The 16,950-nt window shown below is 48.5% G+C and overlaps 1 protein-coding gene across 1 annotated transcript in view; it reads left to right on the top strand.

Annotated features, from left to right (window-relative positions):
- Positions 1-16,950, top strand: part of LOC119400559 (unconventional myosin-Vb-like) — a 260,416-nt gene that overhangs the window by 14,602 nt on the left and 228,864 nt on the right. The window contains exon 4 of the mRNA XM_049417693.1: positions 11,667-11,866. Within this exon, the coding sequence (XP_049273650.1) occupies positions 11,667-11,866 (200 nt within the window). The remainder of the gene's footprint in view (positions 1-11,666; positions 11,867-16,950) is intronic.

Here is a 16,950-nt window from a genome sequence, read left to right as displayed (position 1 = left end):
ATAATAATATCTGGGGTTTGACGTCCCAAAACCACGATTTGATTATGAGAGACGCCGTAGTGGAGGGCTCTGGAAATTTCGACCACCTGGGTTTCTTTAACGTGCACCTAAATCTAAGTAGACGGACCTCAAACATTTTCGCCTCCATCGAAAATGCAGTCGCCGCGGCCGGGATTCAATCCCGCGATTCGGGTCAGCAGTCGAGCGCCATAACCACTAGACCACCGCGGCGGGGCGAAGAAGGACGCCCGAAATGAACGCACATGACAAGCGTCAACTAACAGCTGTCACAGTTGCGTCTTTGTGCTTGAGCAACGTGCTGCAAGTGTCGACAATGTTTGTTTGTTTGCTTGCCAAGACTGCGTGTCGACGATGGAGAATCAGGCGCTCTTAGATATTTCTTTTTCTTTTAAACTGCAGCGCGTGGAGTGACCCCTCTGCGTCTCCTGCGTCCTGCCGCACGGTGGCGTCTGACGCAAGGCGTGCCTGTGTGCACCATAGAGTTTCTCACAATGACCTAAAGGGAAATATGGCGCTAGTATGCATGGGAATGACGGCATATGTGCGCTTCGGACTTTGGCTCGGATTGGTATTGTTCACGAAGAGCCCGGACACCTCGAAGACGCGCCTGGCTTCAACGCGTTCCCTGCGTCAGAATGGTTGATTTCGTACTGAAGGAGCACGTACGAAGCTATTTCTTTTTTTTTTATCATTGCACAGAAACGAGTTTTACTTAACTTTGGAAACTTATGCGTTTATGTAAAATTTACGAAGCGTAAAAGTAACGAACGGCCGCTAAACTTGGAAGGCAGACGACAAGGCCAGCGTTCACTCTGCGACTGCTCGTCGTCTGTTTCTTTCTTTCGACGTTTGGTTATGACGTACAGGTGAGTGGGGTTTTATTCTGGAATATAATACGCGTAAATGAGATCCGTTTAAAAAAGTTTTGTTTTAGAGAAGCTTTATTTGGCGCAGCCGCATCCGCTTTTTAGCCGAAGCCTCGCTCAACACCAGCCATCACAAGCCTCGCAGGCACGTATACCGTCATTCCCATCGCGGCAACGGCGCCCCTTAAGAAATTCGCATGGACGGTGGCGCCAGATTTCCCTCTAGGTATTATTGTGAGAAACTGTTTGGTGTGCCCGGTGTTTTTTTTTTTTTTTTCATTCCACATCACGAGTGGGTACAGAAAGGCGCTACTTTGTCGTGCGCGTGTCAAGAGCCGTTTTTAAATTGAAAGAAAACGTAGGAGCGTTGCGTGATAGAAAACACACTCAAGCTCCTCCGAGATCTGTGTACCAGCAGCGGTAAATGGTGAACATAAATAGCTCGCCGCTTTCTCGCCTGCGCATACATGGCGTGTGGTTCAGTTGTCTAACGCAGGGCACTGGGGAGCGTGCGGTCGCAGGTTCGAATCCCCGGTCGGATACTTCAGAATCGTTTTTCTTCTGCTTTATTTTTCTTTGGACCTTTTACATTTTTGTACATACATATGCATATCCGGGACATGACGGCGACGGCAAAAATCTGCCGAAAGAGTCCATATAATTGCTATCGCAACAAAACTACCTAAATAATGCACAAAAGTGTCAGCAAACAACGGAACAATATTTCGAAACAGAAAGGACTAAATTTAGGTAGTAATGGATGCGATAGAGTCGGCGCTGATGAGCGTGTTACGAGGTAGGCTGTTCCAGTCAGTTATTGTTCGAGCAAAAAAAGGAACACTGAAAGACATGAGTTCTAGTATTATAAGGTGTTAATGCTCATTCGGCAAGCATTATCAAATCATGAATGGTAGTCTACCACTATCCCTCAAGAGGAAGGTATATAACAGCTGCATCTTACCGGTACTTGCCTACGGAGCAGAAACCTGGAGACTTACAAAGAGGGTTCAACTTAAATTGAGGACGACGCAGCGAGCGATGGAAAGGAAAATGATAGGTGTAACCTTAAGAGACAGGAAGAGAGCAGAGTGGGTCAGGGAACAAACGGGGGTTAAGGATATCATAGTTGAAATCAAGAAGAAGAAATAGATATCGGCCGGGCACGTAGCACGTCGGCAGGATAACCGGTGGTCATTAAGGGTAACTGACTGGATTCCAAGAGATGGCAAACGCGTGAGGGGGAGACAGAAAATTAGGTGGATAGATGAGATTAAGAAGTTTGTAGGTATAACGTGGCAGGAGAAAGCACAGGACCGGGCTGATTGGCGGAACATGGGAGAGGCCTTTGCCCTGCAGTGGGCGTAGACAGGCTGATGATGATGATGGTGATGATGATAATGAAGGTGTTAATGAGGCCACCGGGGGTTCGTGCCCGTCAGTGTACGTATACACGGGAGTTTTCGGCCCGTGCGATAATGCAGCTAGGAGTCGGAAGCTCGTGCTCCGCAGTGCATCGTCTTCGCTGTGTGGATTCATACGCAGTTCCCGCCTTATTCACTCAGTTTCCTATGAGCCTCTTCTCCTCTGCATGCCTGTCTCTCGAGTGGGGACATCATACTCTACCAGGCCTCCGTACCTCCTGAAGTTACGGAGTGTTAAAACTTCATTTCACTTTTTCATGTGATAGCGTTAAAACGCTCGTTTCGCAGAAGTTGCGGTGTCGGTGTCGGTGGTTGTCAGGGAAAAATCGGCGCTGATCGTGAGCGATACATCGGGGAAAATGCATACTACAAGAAATAATCGTTCCGAGCCGGAATCGAACCCAGGCCATCTGCTTGGCAAGCACGTGTCCAAACACAGTGCCTGAAACTGTTTCGGGAATAAAAGTCTATGCTAGTGTCATGCTAACACATGACATCTGCCTGTCACGCTAAAAATTGCGTGGCAGAAGCGTAAAATTCCGCCAGGCATCACGTCATCTGAATCGCAACCGACTGGGTGGTTTAAAGGCCCTCTTATTGCAAAACTGTCAGGCATAATTGATCGTCATCTGCAACAGCATCGACAAAGTGTGCAGCTGCGCAGGTGCACGTTTTGTCATACGCACGCGCAGTGAGATATCGCTAATCCGCAAAATGGTGAATTATGCTGCAGTGAGCACTTGGAAATGTACCTGCAGGAGGCATTCCCAGATAGCTTAAAACGGAGAAAAGTTCATTTCCTCGCGACACGGTGCAGGTGTTCACCGGGAAGCGAAGCCTGGCTTGAGAACGCGATGCAAACGGGGCCCCGATTGAGCAATCGCGTTCTACTCTCGAAGGCGAAGCTCAAACGTTCTCCGAGTTTTTACTGTGCGTCTTGTATATTGCATTCACTTTTCAATTGCTTGATGTCTGACATCCTTTATGAGGTGGCAGGGCCAGAAATATTGACTAACCAAGCGACTAGGTGAGGGCAGCCGTGGTAACCCTTGTCAGGGCCCCATTCTTTTTGAAACATTCCCCACGCCATTCCCATGAGGCCGTACCATTTCCGTATAACTTTACGGAGCATACGCGGATTTCAAATCAATTGCATTAAATTTTCGTAATGACGATGTATGCAATTATTGGAATACATGCGGAACGAGTCAATAGTGATTGGCCAGTAAAACCTGTTGACGGGATGAATTTTTTTTATTTACGACCTAGTGTCATTGACTGCATGGCTGCACTCGGCTGTGAGACGGCATGCACTCACTGCTGGCTTCGCGGGACCGACCCATTCGTCCTCGCACGGTGTCAAACACAGGAAGAGAGCAAAAGACGAAGATCGCCTTCGCTTTCATTCTGCACACTGACTGGGTACTTGCTTTGAGATGTCCAAGGAAGAGAGAGAGGGGGCAACGACGTCTGGCGGCGGCCGCCGCGCACCGTGGGACACGACCGCTTTCCAGAATGCGCCGAAACTGAGTTGAGGTTGGTACCTCCTCTTCTCGGGGCGGCCATCATTACGTGCGCATGGATGGGCCGAAAAGGCCTCTCCCGCCGTCGCTCTCCGTCCGCATGCCGCTTTCCTGGGCTCCTATTCATTTATTTATTATTTTTATTTTTTCGCTCCATTGTCACGCAAGTTTCGCCTCGAAATTGCCGCCGTCACGACCGACCGCTGAGTAGAGTCTTGCGTTTATACACAGAGGCAAGCGTTGGTGAACGGGTCAAATCGGTGGAGCAAGAGCCGAGAGACAGCTTTCTTTTTTTGAGCCAATAATATTTCGTCCCTTGCGCCTGCGTTATTTGCCATGCTCCAGAGGGTCGCTGTACAATACGACGGAGGATTCCACCGATTCATCGGGCGCTACGATTGTGAATTGCAGCACCTGTACCATCTATCTATCTATCTATCTATCTATCTATCTATCTATCTATCTATCTATCTATCTATCTATCTATCTATCTATCTATCTATCTATCTATCTATCTATCTATCTATCTATCTATCTATCTATCTATCTATCTATCTATCTATCTATCTATCTATGTATTCAGTCCGTCTGTACGTCTGTCAGTCTACCTGTCTGCTAATGGAAAGTTTTAATCTCTCTGGTATTCCGCCATACGCAAAAACGTAACGGAATACCGGATAGCATGTGCCGGATAGCGCAGCAGCGCTCGCAAGCGAGCTTTAGCGTACGTAGGCCCAAAATACGCCAGCAACGCCGCGTAGCTCTCCTCCGCTGCGTATGCCCGAGGTCGAAAATATTAAGGCGAAAGCCTTTAATGTCTCATACTCGCGGTGTCCGCCGGTGTCCGTCCGTGCCCTGGCATGGTGCAAGCTGTGGCCTCTCCCCCTCACACTCTCTCGGCAGTCACGTGATGGCACAGCTGCGCATAGCTACGCGGCGGCGTCCGTCCGTCAACGCGCATGAGTTGCGCGTTGCGTAACGCGGCGGCGGCGTCCAGCGGCGGCGTCCGTCCGTGCCCCCTCACACTCTGACAGCAATCACGTGATGGCACAAAGCTGTTGTACTTAGAACACAGAGGAACGACGCATGCGATGCCTCAACATCATCTACTTTATTTCATGTCCCCACGCGACCATCCTCATCTTCTTTCATATACATTTCCCCGGTTGATAAAAAAAACTTTCGCTTGCGTAACGCATAGTCCCTGAGCTTCAACGGAGTTTTTTTTTTAACTCGTGCGCTCTTCCGTGGTGGTTGGCCGTTCATTTTGTCCTGCAGTGAAGACGGCTGTATACTCGATTCACTGCTGGCTTGTGCTGCTATTTCTTGCCGTGACGTAGATGGACAGTCGGCATGTTGTTCACTCGCAGCAAATGCACTACCTTGAAGAGACTCGTCAGGTAGTGGTAGAGTCCATTCTAGAATACTAGGTCGATTGCCTGTGAACTTCTCCGCAGCTTCTGGGTGTATCGCTTGAAATTTGGAGGCGTTCCACACTCGACCGTCATCCAAAAGAAATGAAGCTGGCCCTCGTTGTTCAATAATCTGCTTCGGTTCCGAAAAGCGCGAAGATATTTTCCCGTGAACTGACGACTTTCTCACGCGGACGTAGTCGCCGACGGCAAAGTGCCTTGTCCGGGCTCCGCGACGGCAATCTGTGTAAAGTTTGGAAGAAGCTTGGTTTTGTCTGACACGCTGACGCAGCCATTTCATCGCCTGTGCTGGATTTTCGTGAAATGAAGAATCCGGTAATCCAACAATGCTTAAGCGTGTTTGTGGCAGTCGTCCGTGCAGCAAAACGGCGGGTGCAACTCCCGTTGTGGCATGAGGTGTGCAGCGGTAGATCCCCAAATATTCTGTCACGGCGACACGGATATCACTCCGCACGTATACTGCCATCTAAACAACAGATTTGAGGACTCTGTTAAACCTTTCTACAAGCCCCTTTGCTTGCGGGTGGTAAACAGAAGAAAAGCAATGGCGTATGCCACGTTCCTGAAGGAACTCTTCAAATTCAGCCGAGCTAAACTGCGGTCCGTGATAAGAAACTATTTGACTCGGGTAGCCTTCACGAGAAAACACTTGTAGCAGAAAGTTCTTGACCGTCGCCGTAGAGACTTCTCTTGAAAAAAAAAAAAAAAACTTCTGGCCATTTGCTGTGATAATCAATAAGCGTCACTGCATAACGGCATTTCATGGGAGCTTGCTCAAATGGGCCAATAATATCAATGGCAGTCTTCTCCCAAGGGTTGTCAGGCAAAGCGACTGCCTGCATAGGCGCTGCGGTTGGCCGTGCTGATTTGTCACATGACTGGCAAACAACACATGTTTTAACAAGTTGTTCTACATGGTTATCTATTCGAGGCCACCAGTACAACTCTCGCAAACGGCTTTTCGTACGACTGATCCCCGGATGTGATTCGTGTGCGGCTTCCATCAAACGACGAGTAAGGATACTTGGAATTACGATCCTGTCACCACGGTAAAGCAAGTCGGGTACAATGGATAGTTCTGCACGTACATGAAAATATCGCATTAGCTCCGCTTCCAGAGATTTTTTATCAGGCCAAGATGAAAAAACAAAGTACATGACTCTTGCGATTGTACTGTCAGATGCACTCTCCGCTTGTAATTCTGCAATGGTTAGCATCGGAGAAAGAAGGCAAACAAAGTCATCTTCGGCAACCTCATTGGTTTCTCCTTGCTCTCCTTGCAAAGGCAGTCGAGAGAGCGCATCAGCCACCACATTACCGCTTCCCTTACGGTACTCTACGGTGTAGTTGTAACAAAGAAGTCGCGCTGACGTGGGTCAGCGTGACCAACGCTGACCCACGCGACCATCCTCATCTTCTTTCATATACAACAAAAGCCGCGCGCGGCAACGCTCCTTCGTCAGACGTCTCGTTGCAGCAGTCAAGTTAATCGAAGGGCTCCCAAGCGGCCCGGTGATGATTGCACGGCAAGCGGTTCGGAGAAGCGCCCCAAGAATGTGGATTCTCCCGAAACCACGGCGTAGTCAGTAGAATCGCCACAGGCTTTCGCCGAACACACTTTGAAATATACAGTGTCCTTCAATTTTTAAGCTTGCCATCACTGCTGCAAACTGGAACATTGAAGATAATGCGAAGGCATGTTTGTTTGCCTAACTTAACTTTTTTCTTGCTTTGTTCGCCTTGCGGTATCTTTTGCAACAAGTGATAAACGAACCACCGGCTTCAAGTGGCGCTGGCTACGGGGGATAAAATAATTGGCGAAGCTTGCACTAAGCCGCGCAAGGCTTGAAACAGCGAAACTGGACTAATCTGGTTGCTTCTTGGTTGTTCGTAGGCCTTAGCTAGGTGAGACAGGTTGTTTCTTGGTTGCTTCTAGATCATTGCCAGGCTTTAGCTAGGTGATGCTAGGTTGTTTCTACGTTGATTCTCACCGCAGATAGGTTCGAGTTAAGCCACAGACAGTCACAGACACGTCACGGATGTACAAACTACAGAGACAGAAACTCGCGCTGAAACCAAGCGTTCGCACCTTTCATAGATCTACGGGCAAGTCGTCGTTGGCGTAGGCCATCCATCGCTTCGGGGTCTTCTCGCAGCCGACGTTGCGTTTCCCGTTACCTAGTATTCCCTCGTTGTACGTACTCGGTGGTCTTCAGCTCGCCGCCGTCGCTTCTCAGCCATTTGTTGTTGTTGTTGCCTTCTTCACTTTAGTGGGCCAGTGGTGGGATTGACCCGATTTCTATAGCCCGTTTATGATGGTGTTCGTCGGAGAAGGAACGATTTGCTAGACGCTGTTCGGCAGCCACGCACTAGACTGCCTTCCTCCTTTCCCACCCCTTGCCATACAACAGGAGTCGGCAACCTTTTGAGGCGGGGGCCGCACGACAAAGTGTGATTTGCAGGCAACGAGAAATTTCGCGAATTGACAATGATGTACACAACTGGAATATAAAGCATGTTTATTTTTATTTTCGAAACGCATGCCACAAGGTTGCAGTTTACAAACAATAATTATAATATAATATCTGGGGTTTAACGTCCCAAAACCACGATTTGATTATGAGAGACGCCGTAGTGGAGGGCTCTGGAAACTTCGACCACCTGGGGTTCTTTAACGTGCACCTAAATCTAAGTACACGGGCCTCAAACATTTTCGCCTCCATCGAAAATGCAGCCGCCGCGGCCGGGATTCGATCCCCCGACTTTCGGGTCAGCAGTCGAGCGCCATAACCACTAGACCACCGTGGCGGGGCAATTTACAAACAAGCAAAAGAAGAAACTGTCAGTGCGACTTTTGGTGCTCAACACTCTTAGCCAACTCGCAATTATCTCCATCAAGGTTGCTCACCGACAGACGCAGAAATTCGTCGAGGTGTTCATTGGTTAGTCGGGAACGCAAGTTTGATTTAATGAACGTCATTATCGAGAAAGTCTGTTGGCAGACGTATGCACAGCCGAACACTATTATCATGGCTGCTGCTAGTTTGTTCAAACTCGAAAACTTTGACTCTTTGAGGCCAGCGTAAAACTTTTTCTTTCGCATCAAATGTGTCTGAGGTCATCGTCTGTCTACAGATCGGCTAGTTCGAACCCACCTTAAAAGGATTCTGAAAGAACCAGATGCTACTCGACTGTTTTTAAAAATCAAACAACCTAACTGCCAACTCCCTCTTTAAATCCCGTAATATTTGAGAGTTTTTCTTTGGGAAGCGGTGTGCTCGTATCTACGCACAAAACTATTGCAGCCAGGGAAGTGACTAAGACTAGACTCAATAGCCTGGTGTTGGAAAAGGTTGAGTTTCAACTGAAAAGCCTTAACGTCTGCGAGCATGTCGGACACGGGTTTCCCTTTTCCTTGGATGATGGTCTTTTCGTGACGTATTATTTCCACCAAGAGTCTTTCTTCCCCGTGTTTGGACTGTGCAAAGAAAAGAAGCGAGGACGTTATCCGCCTAAGTGTGAAGATGGGGGGCAGTGCCAACTGGAAGCCACCTTCCTTTGTTCCTATTCAACCCCATTTGAGCTTAAAAGTGCCACGCCGGCCTTCAGATAGGAAGAGCCAAGGGGAGAGGAGGTGGTTCTGGCGCCGTGCCGGGGGCCGCATAGTACTGCCGACCCCTGCCATACAAGACTAAGCTATGCTTTACCCTCTCACCCCCTTTCACTCACCATCACTTTCCTTTGCCACCCCTTGATGTGCTAAATCATACGTTCAGGGCCAGTGTAAGAACGACCAAGCATTTTCTAGAATTCATTCGTTATTGACCACATTGGCTATCGATTGGTTGTCACAACGTATCGGTCATGCATTTTTTGGGCCAAGCTGAGCTCATCCAAACATTTTCCATAATGCATTGGTTATTGATCGATTATCGATTATATATTTATTGGCTATTGATTTGTAATGACAAGGTATCCGTCATGCATTCGGGTCAGGCGAAGGTCCTCCAAGCATTTTCTAGAATTCATCGATTACCGATCGATCATCGATTGGCTACTCTCTCTCCTTGCCCTTGTCGGCAGGGAGATGTCGGGCTTGTTTCGAAGGCGTTTGATCGCTGCATGTTCTGCCGAAGAGAGTGGTGAAAACGACGGCTAAACTCGTCACGGCTGGAGGGTTAAACCTGTATGTCCACGTTTTCCACGGCACACATCATTATCTTTGCGTCCGTCGCGGAACCAAGAAATAAGTTCGGCCTCACAACGGAGAGTTAAGCGGCGGCTGGCTTCTGTGAAGATAAGTTGTGCTCAGTAGAAGTGACCGGATTGTGACCCGAAGTCAGGTTTCCATGACGTAGTCTCTCGAGCTTGCCCTCTTGGCTCTGTTCGGCACGGCAGCACTGCACTCTTGCCTAGAAGATGGCATGCAGCTGGATACTCGCGAATTCGGTCGGGAACATGAGTAGACGACGGGCAAAGAAAGCCTCGTCCTGGAGTCTGCAGTCTCGAAACCTGGACGTGCACGTTCTCCACGTCCTGAAAACTCGCGCCCAGTGCTTTTGTGCCGTATGTTCCTGGAATCAGCGAGCACCTTGCGCGTGTTCTACGCCCCTACGATGTTCAGGCAGTGCACGTGCCAACAAACAAGTTGAGACATTCTCTTACAAGACAAGCTGCGAAAGTAAAAAATTTTCAGGCTTTGTCTACAGCATCCCGTGCGCAGACTGTGGTGGCAGCTACGCCGGCGAGACAGGCAACTTTCCGCAGACTCAAGCAGCACATGTATGGTGTAAGAAAGAAGGTTTCATCAGACACGCTGGCCCAACACGCAGAAGCAACTGGCCACGAAATAGACTGGGATAAGGCAAAGATAACGGAAAGAGAAAAGTTCTGGACGTCTATCTCGAACCTCTGACAATCCGGACAACGGCGCACACGCTCAATCATAATGACGGCAACTTTCCACGCGTGCACGCATGTTACCTACATCGTGTTTTAAAACATACATAACCGGACTATTTGCGCATTCATTTTTCATTTGTGAAGAACGCTCCGGTGGGTGAGCCGAAGCGTCTCGCTTTATGTTTCCATTCGTGGTCGCTGTTTATTTTAATTGTCCTCAGGGCTTGTCCTTCTTGAGAAGGTCGGTAAAGGGTGGCGAAATTGAGTTGAACTGACAAAAGCCGTTTCGTGTGACAAAGACCGTTTTTTCTTAGTCCCAGAAGTCTGCCAGTAACCAGAGTACAGGTTTATGGATTAGGAGTATCTCGCTCCGTGGAGACAGTCACGGGCGCCATCGACCCGTGGCAGCGGATGTGCATCTCTGCGTGTTATCACGTTTAAGACACGATACTCAGTGCAAAATTTCCAGCTGCCATCCTTCTTTTTGTCCAAGACGACAGGTGACGCCCACGGACATGAGGAGGCCTCCATGACGCCTTTGTAGAACATCTTATCGACTTCTCGTTGTATGGCCTCCGTGGCCCCGGCGATCAGCTCCGCCAACGGCGCTTCATCAGGGGCTAATCGCAGAGGCCACGATCTGACTTGGACACCGGCGTATTTAAACTGGATTGACTGCCTGCACATTTTCTTAAACAGCCGGATCCATAGACGCAATGACAGCTGCAGCCATGTGCAGCGAAATATTAAGTACGGCCTTCTTCACAAAATGCCGAGTAAGCATGAAGTCACATGGAAATAAGCTGTGCGACAAATAAATGGGTTGAAGTTTCACTTAAGACCTGATGTTTCCTTTAGCTTGTGATAACGAGCTGAAACAGCGCTGTTTGAGTTTAACAAACATTTTTCAGGAAGTCCCTTGCATTTCGTTTAAGTGAAGCTATACTCTATAGAGAACGACATTTGTAAGCGGAACCGAACATTACCTGACTGGGCGTGACATAACGAGAAAATGCCGGCGAGGCCTTCTGGTTGAACACGAATGATCGAAAGGAAAGAGAAACAGAGACGAACAGGCAAAGTCTGCAAAATAAGGCAACCGGAGCCCGGGGTTTCGTTATGAGTAAATTTGCTACAGTCCGCAAATTGGGAGGGCATGCGAGTTTGCGCTGTGTTACAAGTTCACCAACACCAGGCTGCCGCTATGAAACAAATGCTACGCAGCTAGGTATCTTTCAACCAATAGTGCGCGATTAGTGCTGTCGCGCAGAGATGTACAATCATTGAAGTACTGCCTTTTCGACAGCGCTCGTATCATGACAACTGCGTGGTCGTTTGCCATGAAATTGCGCTCATCACAGACGCATGGGCTTGCGTAAAAAGGTGATTTTCGCCTAAATGTTCGCCACATCAGATACTACCAGTTTGGTGTGGCGTTTTCATCTCTCTTGCCTCTGAGATGCTATTCATGCGGAGTAAATGCGTGTCAACGCGTTGCAGGTGACACCGCCAAACTAGCGCCGTGCAAAGCGACCCCCGGCGTCATTCCAGTGCCACCAGCCGGTGCAGCACCCGCGGTGCACCACCAGGGCACAAAGTCCTGCGCTGAAGTCCGCGATCTCATCCACCTACCCGGTCCGCTGACTGAGGACGCTGTGCTGAGGACACTTCACGCGAGGTTCTTCAGTCGGGAGTACTTCGTGAGTATCATGTGCGATCTTATTCGAGTGGGTATTTTAAAGGCCCACCCATTACAAAGCGCTCAGATATATTTCGTCATCAGGAGCAGCAAAAGCATCAACAAAGTGAGCAGCTGCGTAGGTTCGCGCGTTGTCTTGGGGCCTTTCGTAGTTTCGCAAAAGCAAGAATTATGGCGTAGTGGGCACTTCGAAGCTGTACTTGCAGTAGGCATTCTAGGATAGTTTGAAACGGCCTATGTTACGCGCACAGACGTTCGTTTCCTGCGGCACGGTTGAGGCATCCCCTGAGAACCGAAGCCACCTGAGAAATTGAGAAGGCGATGCGCACGAGGCACGATTACGCTATGGCGTTCTACTCTTGAAGGCGAAGCTCAAGCGTCCTCCAAATTTTTTTGTCTCTATGGGTCGAAAAAAATTAAGTGCCTGTGAGGTATGACGATACTTGGTTTTAATAAAGAAAGAAAGAGACAAAAAAAATATTCCACCATCTCTCACTAAAGGGAACCATGTCGGGATGCGAAGCAGCGCATGGGTCGACTTAAAGTTCCGTTCATCGCGGGCACCTTGCCCGATCTTAAGGTGGCGGTCTCACTCCGGCGGCACGAACACGTCGGTTTTGTCACTTTTCCAGCTGACGCGGCGGCTGTTCTCCGTGTTTCATGTAGTTGACTTATATATCATTGAAAAGCTTGATCTTTGTACATTTCAAATATATTTATTAAAAACAAGTCAACCATTAGTATTTGGGGATGGATAGCCAAGAATAAGCGCAAGTTACACGGTTTTGGCTGACTGTGCCTCAGCAGTGACCATTTTTTGAAAAATCTGCAACAGTTACAGCACTGTTCTTTGCGCAGCACATTCAAGACATATTTACCTATTTTCTCAACGTAGCAAATTTATGCTGGACTTCTACTTTTTTGTTGCTGAGCTTTTGAAAACAGCCAAATTTAGTAACTTCCGCAGCAGATTGTCCAGTAACTATTCGCTAGAGAAAGTTCATTTTCGGGGCGTATGTAGAGGATAAGATTTTCCGTCTGAATGCTCAATTTCATCGATGTGCACGTGCTACTTTTTAAATTATATTCATCTAAAGTGGGCAATATTCTCAATATAGGGACCTACCGTGGCCCATATTGGTGGAAAGCTACTGAACTTCCATGGCCGAATTTGCACGTAAGGAAACTAGGGTCCCCGATCTACCTCCTCGACGTAGCGTTTTTTCAATAAAGTAAGCAGAAATGCGATACGAAGCTCGTAAACTCTCGTAATTTTTCATGCTGAAAACGTCAACAAAAGCGGAGTAATCTTCAAACTGCGCTGAAATCTCAACATGCAGAGCTTAAAATATAACAGTTACGGTCTCTTTATATAATTATACACACTAATCACACACAAATGCTGCAGGAACACTGAGAAATCTGCATTATTCCTATCACTACAACGAAAATCTTCCTCTAGCGCCACCTAGACAGACAACACGAAAGCGCTGAATTGGAAAGCTCCCCGTCTCCCCGACTGTGGCGTTCGAAAGCATTTTACCTCAAGGGAGAATGTCTTTCTAACTTCAAACCATGCCCCAGCATCTGTAAGTCTTCTCTTTTTGTCTGCCCTCCGGAAGGCTGCGTGGGAGAGCGTGAAAGCTGGTGTGAACTGTGAAGTCCTCTGAGGGTATGGGGTGAGGGTCGTCAAGTGAAAAGAAAAGCCGTACCCTTGGAACGTCCCCCTCGTGTGTGTGCGTATGTTTGTGGCCCCACTCAGGCGACCACGAAAAAAGGAGGGGTGTGCAACGACGGACAAAAGAAAGCAGAAAAGCGGACAGTGCGCGTGCGATGCGAGGGAACTGAGTAGATCTGCGTGGGCGAAGTATGTTTTGAATAGCACCTCAGTTTTCCTTTTTTTCCCCTTTTTTTAACAAAAAATGTAGTTTTGAGAAGTGTGGTTGCTGGGCTTGTTCGTATGAATCCGCAGCAATAAACATCATAAATGCGAGATGAGGCACACATATATAGGAATGACACGACAACTGTTTTGTACTTGCTGTGTGCTCCTTTCTGCCATTGCTAACAAACTAAACACCGCACAGTTAAACTAACTAAATTAACAATAGATTTATACCTCCACTTCTACAAAATGTAGGTCACTCGAATTTCTTTTGTACCGGCTACCTTTCCTTTATGCGTCGCAGCATTTACCCCGGGCAAAAGTACACTCACAGAATAGATCGAGTAAAAAAGGACTCTTTTTGTCCCACAACAATAATCGTCATTTAATGTGCCTGCCTTTCCTTGCATTATCGCTGCGCGCCCGGCACTTTCTAGTCACGAACGGCGCGTGCGTTATCAGCGTGACAGCATTCCTGATAGAAAAGTGGCCAGCGCCGAGTTTTCAAGAAAGGAAACGCAAGCAAGCCAGATGACGATTATTCTTGCGGGACAAACAGACGCCCTTTTTACTCGATCTATCCTGTGAGTGTACGGCACGGTAGGAGTGCGTGTCGCGAAAGTAACCCATCACGCTCAACTGCGCTTGCTGTGCTCTGTACTTGCTAGATTAGGCTACAAGCGGAAACTTGGCAGGATACGCTCGCTCCGATTCGCCGTGTATCATATACTTTGGCAAGTTATGCATCGGACTGTTTCGCTTCAGGACGTGGGTCCGATTTCCGCCTATGCCCCGCCACGGTGGTCTAGTGGTTATGGCACTCGACTGCTGACCCGAAGGTCGCGGGATCGAATCCCGGCCGCGGCGGCTGCATTTTCGATGGAGGCGAAAATGTTTGAGGCCCGTGTACTTAGATTTAGGTGCACGTTAAAGAACCCCAGGTGGTCGAAATTTCCGGAGCCCTCCACTACGGCGTCTCTCATAATCAAATCGTGGTTTTGGGACGTTAAACCCCAGATATTATTATTATTATTATTTCCGCCTACGACGGGCGCATTTCCATGGCAACGAAATCCACGAACACCCGCGTATATATTTCAGTACCCCATGGCGGCGTTCCTCATAATTACATCAAGCTAGCTCCAAAGGGACGCGGGCGCTTGCGAACTCTGCCTCCGCCCCCGCTACCCTGCCTCCGCCCCCGCTTCTATCACGCGCACCTTTAGACAGCCTGAGGTTACAGCCTAGGAACTGCGAGCTCACTTTGCGTATTTCTCTGATTCATTGCTCTTGCTTTGAATTATTGAACTTTGTGGTGTGGAACGCGGTTTCTGTCAGCCCAGTATCGCAAACTTTACACCTAAAGTTGTATACCTGTTTGCTAGAATCACAAATAAAGTTTACATAAAAAGCCTTAGTGGTAAGCTTCGGCCGTATTTGCGGTCACCCTGTGGCATGTGCGGGTTCATATTCATTGGGATTTTCCGAATGGTCTACATCTCTTCTGGCACTTGGATTTGTATGTTTCGGCCCTAAATAGTACGCCTCCTAAGTTTTTTATTTCTTCAGTGAACCTCCTCAGGCAAGGTTTTACAAACGGCAGGTAGCATACATGCGTGATACGCGCTAGGGGTCCCGGTTTGTTCGCTGCTGTATATCCTTGTGCGCAGCCCATATCGGTGACTACGCAGCAATTCTTGCTGTAGCGGGAATTTGCGTCCATTGCTGATGTGGTGAGCAGGAAACCCGAAGTATGACATTGTTTCACACAACACAGCTTTGCCGTCGGAAGACAGTGACATCCGATTGATAGCCTCCGGCCGGAAATCTTAGGCGCGTGCCTGTAGGCTTGTGTTGCTGCACTGGCGGCTGAAATCAACAGCTATTCCTCGATATCTGCGCAGTGCATGCTGTTGTGCTCGTGAAACGCGATCGAACACCTCCTCTCTGTTTTCCTTGCTCAGCTCGTGCTTTATCTGCCGCCGCTTTTGCCTGAAGGAGAAACGTTAGGGGCTAACAATTCAACGCCTTTGGAAAGTCTGCCGTGCTGAGAACTTGCGATGTCTGAGGATAGAGGGTCGTAAACTCGTTGCGTGAATCTTAAGGCTGACGAGCCGACGTAGCCGAAGTGGGACTTGCACCTAGTAGCCAGACAAGAAGAGAAGCGTTTTTGAAAACGATAAGTTTATAAAAAGTATAGTGGGTATCGTTGTGCATAAAACACGTTTACACGAAAGCGACAGATGCGCATCGCGTTCATGTAAGCCATGGCAATTCGCTAGGAAGGCGCATTGCACTAATACGTCAGACAGGGGTGGTTTTGCGAGTCCCGGTCAAATCACAGGCCGTAAATCACGAGGAGAGTAACGGTGGCCTCCCGTCGTGCGAACTCCGGGCCTGCCTCTTTCGCTAAGGGATTCATGTTAGCGCAAAGCAAAAAATAAACACTCGAGAAGGACGTGGGAGGGAGCAGAAAGGTCAGGCGCTGAAACCTCTCTGTTTCCTCCCACTCTTTCTGTAGTCTTTGTTTCTTTGTTCGCGCTAATATGTATCTCTTTATATAGTGGTTCATGAAGGAGAAAAAGGTGGTAATTTTTGTCTCCCGTGCTTGAGACACGGCTTGGCGCATGTATCCCTCTGACATCAACGAACTCGGCTAGCAACAAGTCTCACTAGCTCGCTATAACCTGACACCACATGGCCGCTGCGGTGTAATGCGCTGGGAAGGCGCATCGCACAAATGCGCCAGGCAGGTGTGGATTTCGAGGGGTAAGTCGACTCATGGACCACCTTACACAATTGAAGGGGAACGCCGGCCCCCCGTCGTGTCGGCTTCGAGTGCACCTCTCCGATACTATACGACAGCTGCGGGGGCAGAAAGCGAGGACTTCTCGGGATTCAGTGAGACAAGTTCTTTTCTTCAACATCCTTTGGAACTATTTTGTATTATGGCGAATTGATACTAACCAGCTGAAGTTTCAATTCAAATGAAATAAATGACGGTACGTATAGCAGGGAAAACTGTGCTGCTTAGGCAGTTGGCACGGGTTTGACACCGTGGGTCAGAGCGGCAGCGTTGTAGCACGCAACTGCCAAACTACCCGTCTTTCGAACATTCGGAAGCTTAGGTTACATTCGGAAGCATATGTTACACAGTGAAGGAGGAGCACACCTAGTCAAATAGAATTTTTCTTCTCCTA

The sequence above is a fragment of the Rhipicephalus sanguineus genome, chromosome 7 (assembly GCF_013339695.2).
Source record: "Rhipicephalus sanguineus isolate Rsan-2018 chromosome 7, BIME_Rsan_1.4, whole genome shotgun sequence".
NCBI classification, from domain to species: domain Eukaryota; kingdom Metazoa; phylum Arthropoda; class Arachnida; order Ixodida; family Ixodidae; genus Rhipicephalus; species Rhipicephalus sanguineus.
The sequence above is the reverse complement of the archived record's forward strand: the minus strand, read 5'-3'. Positions and strand labels throughout refer to the sequence as shown.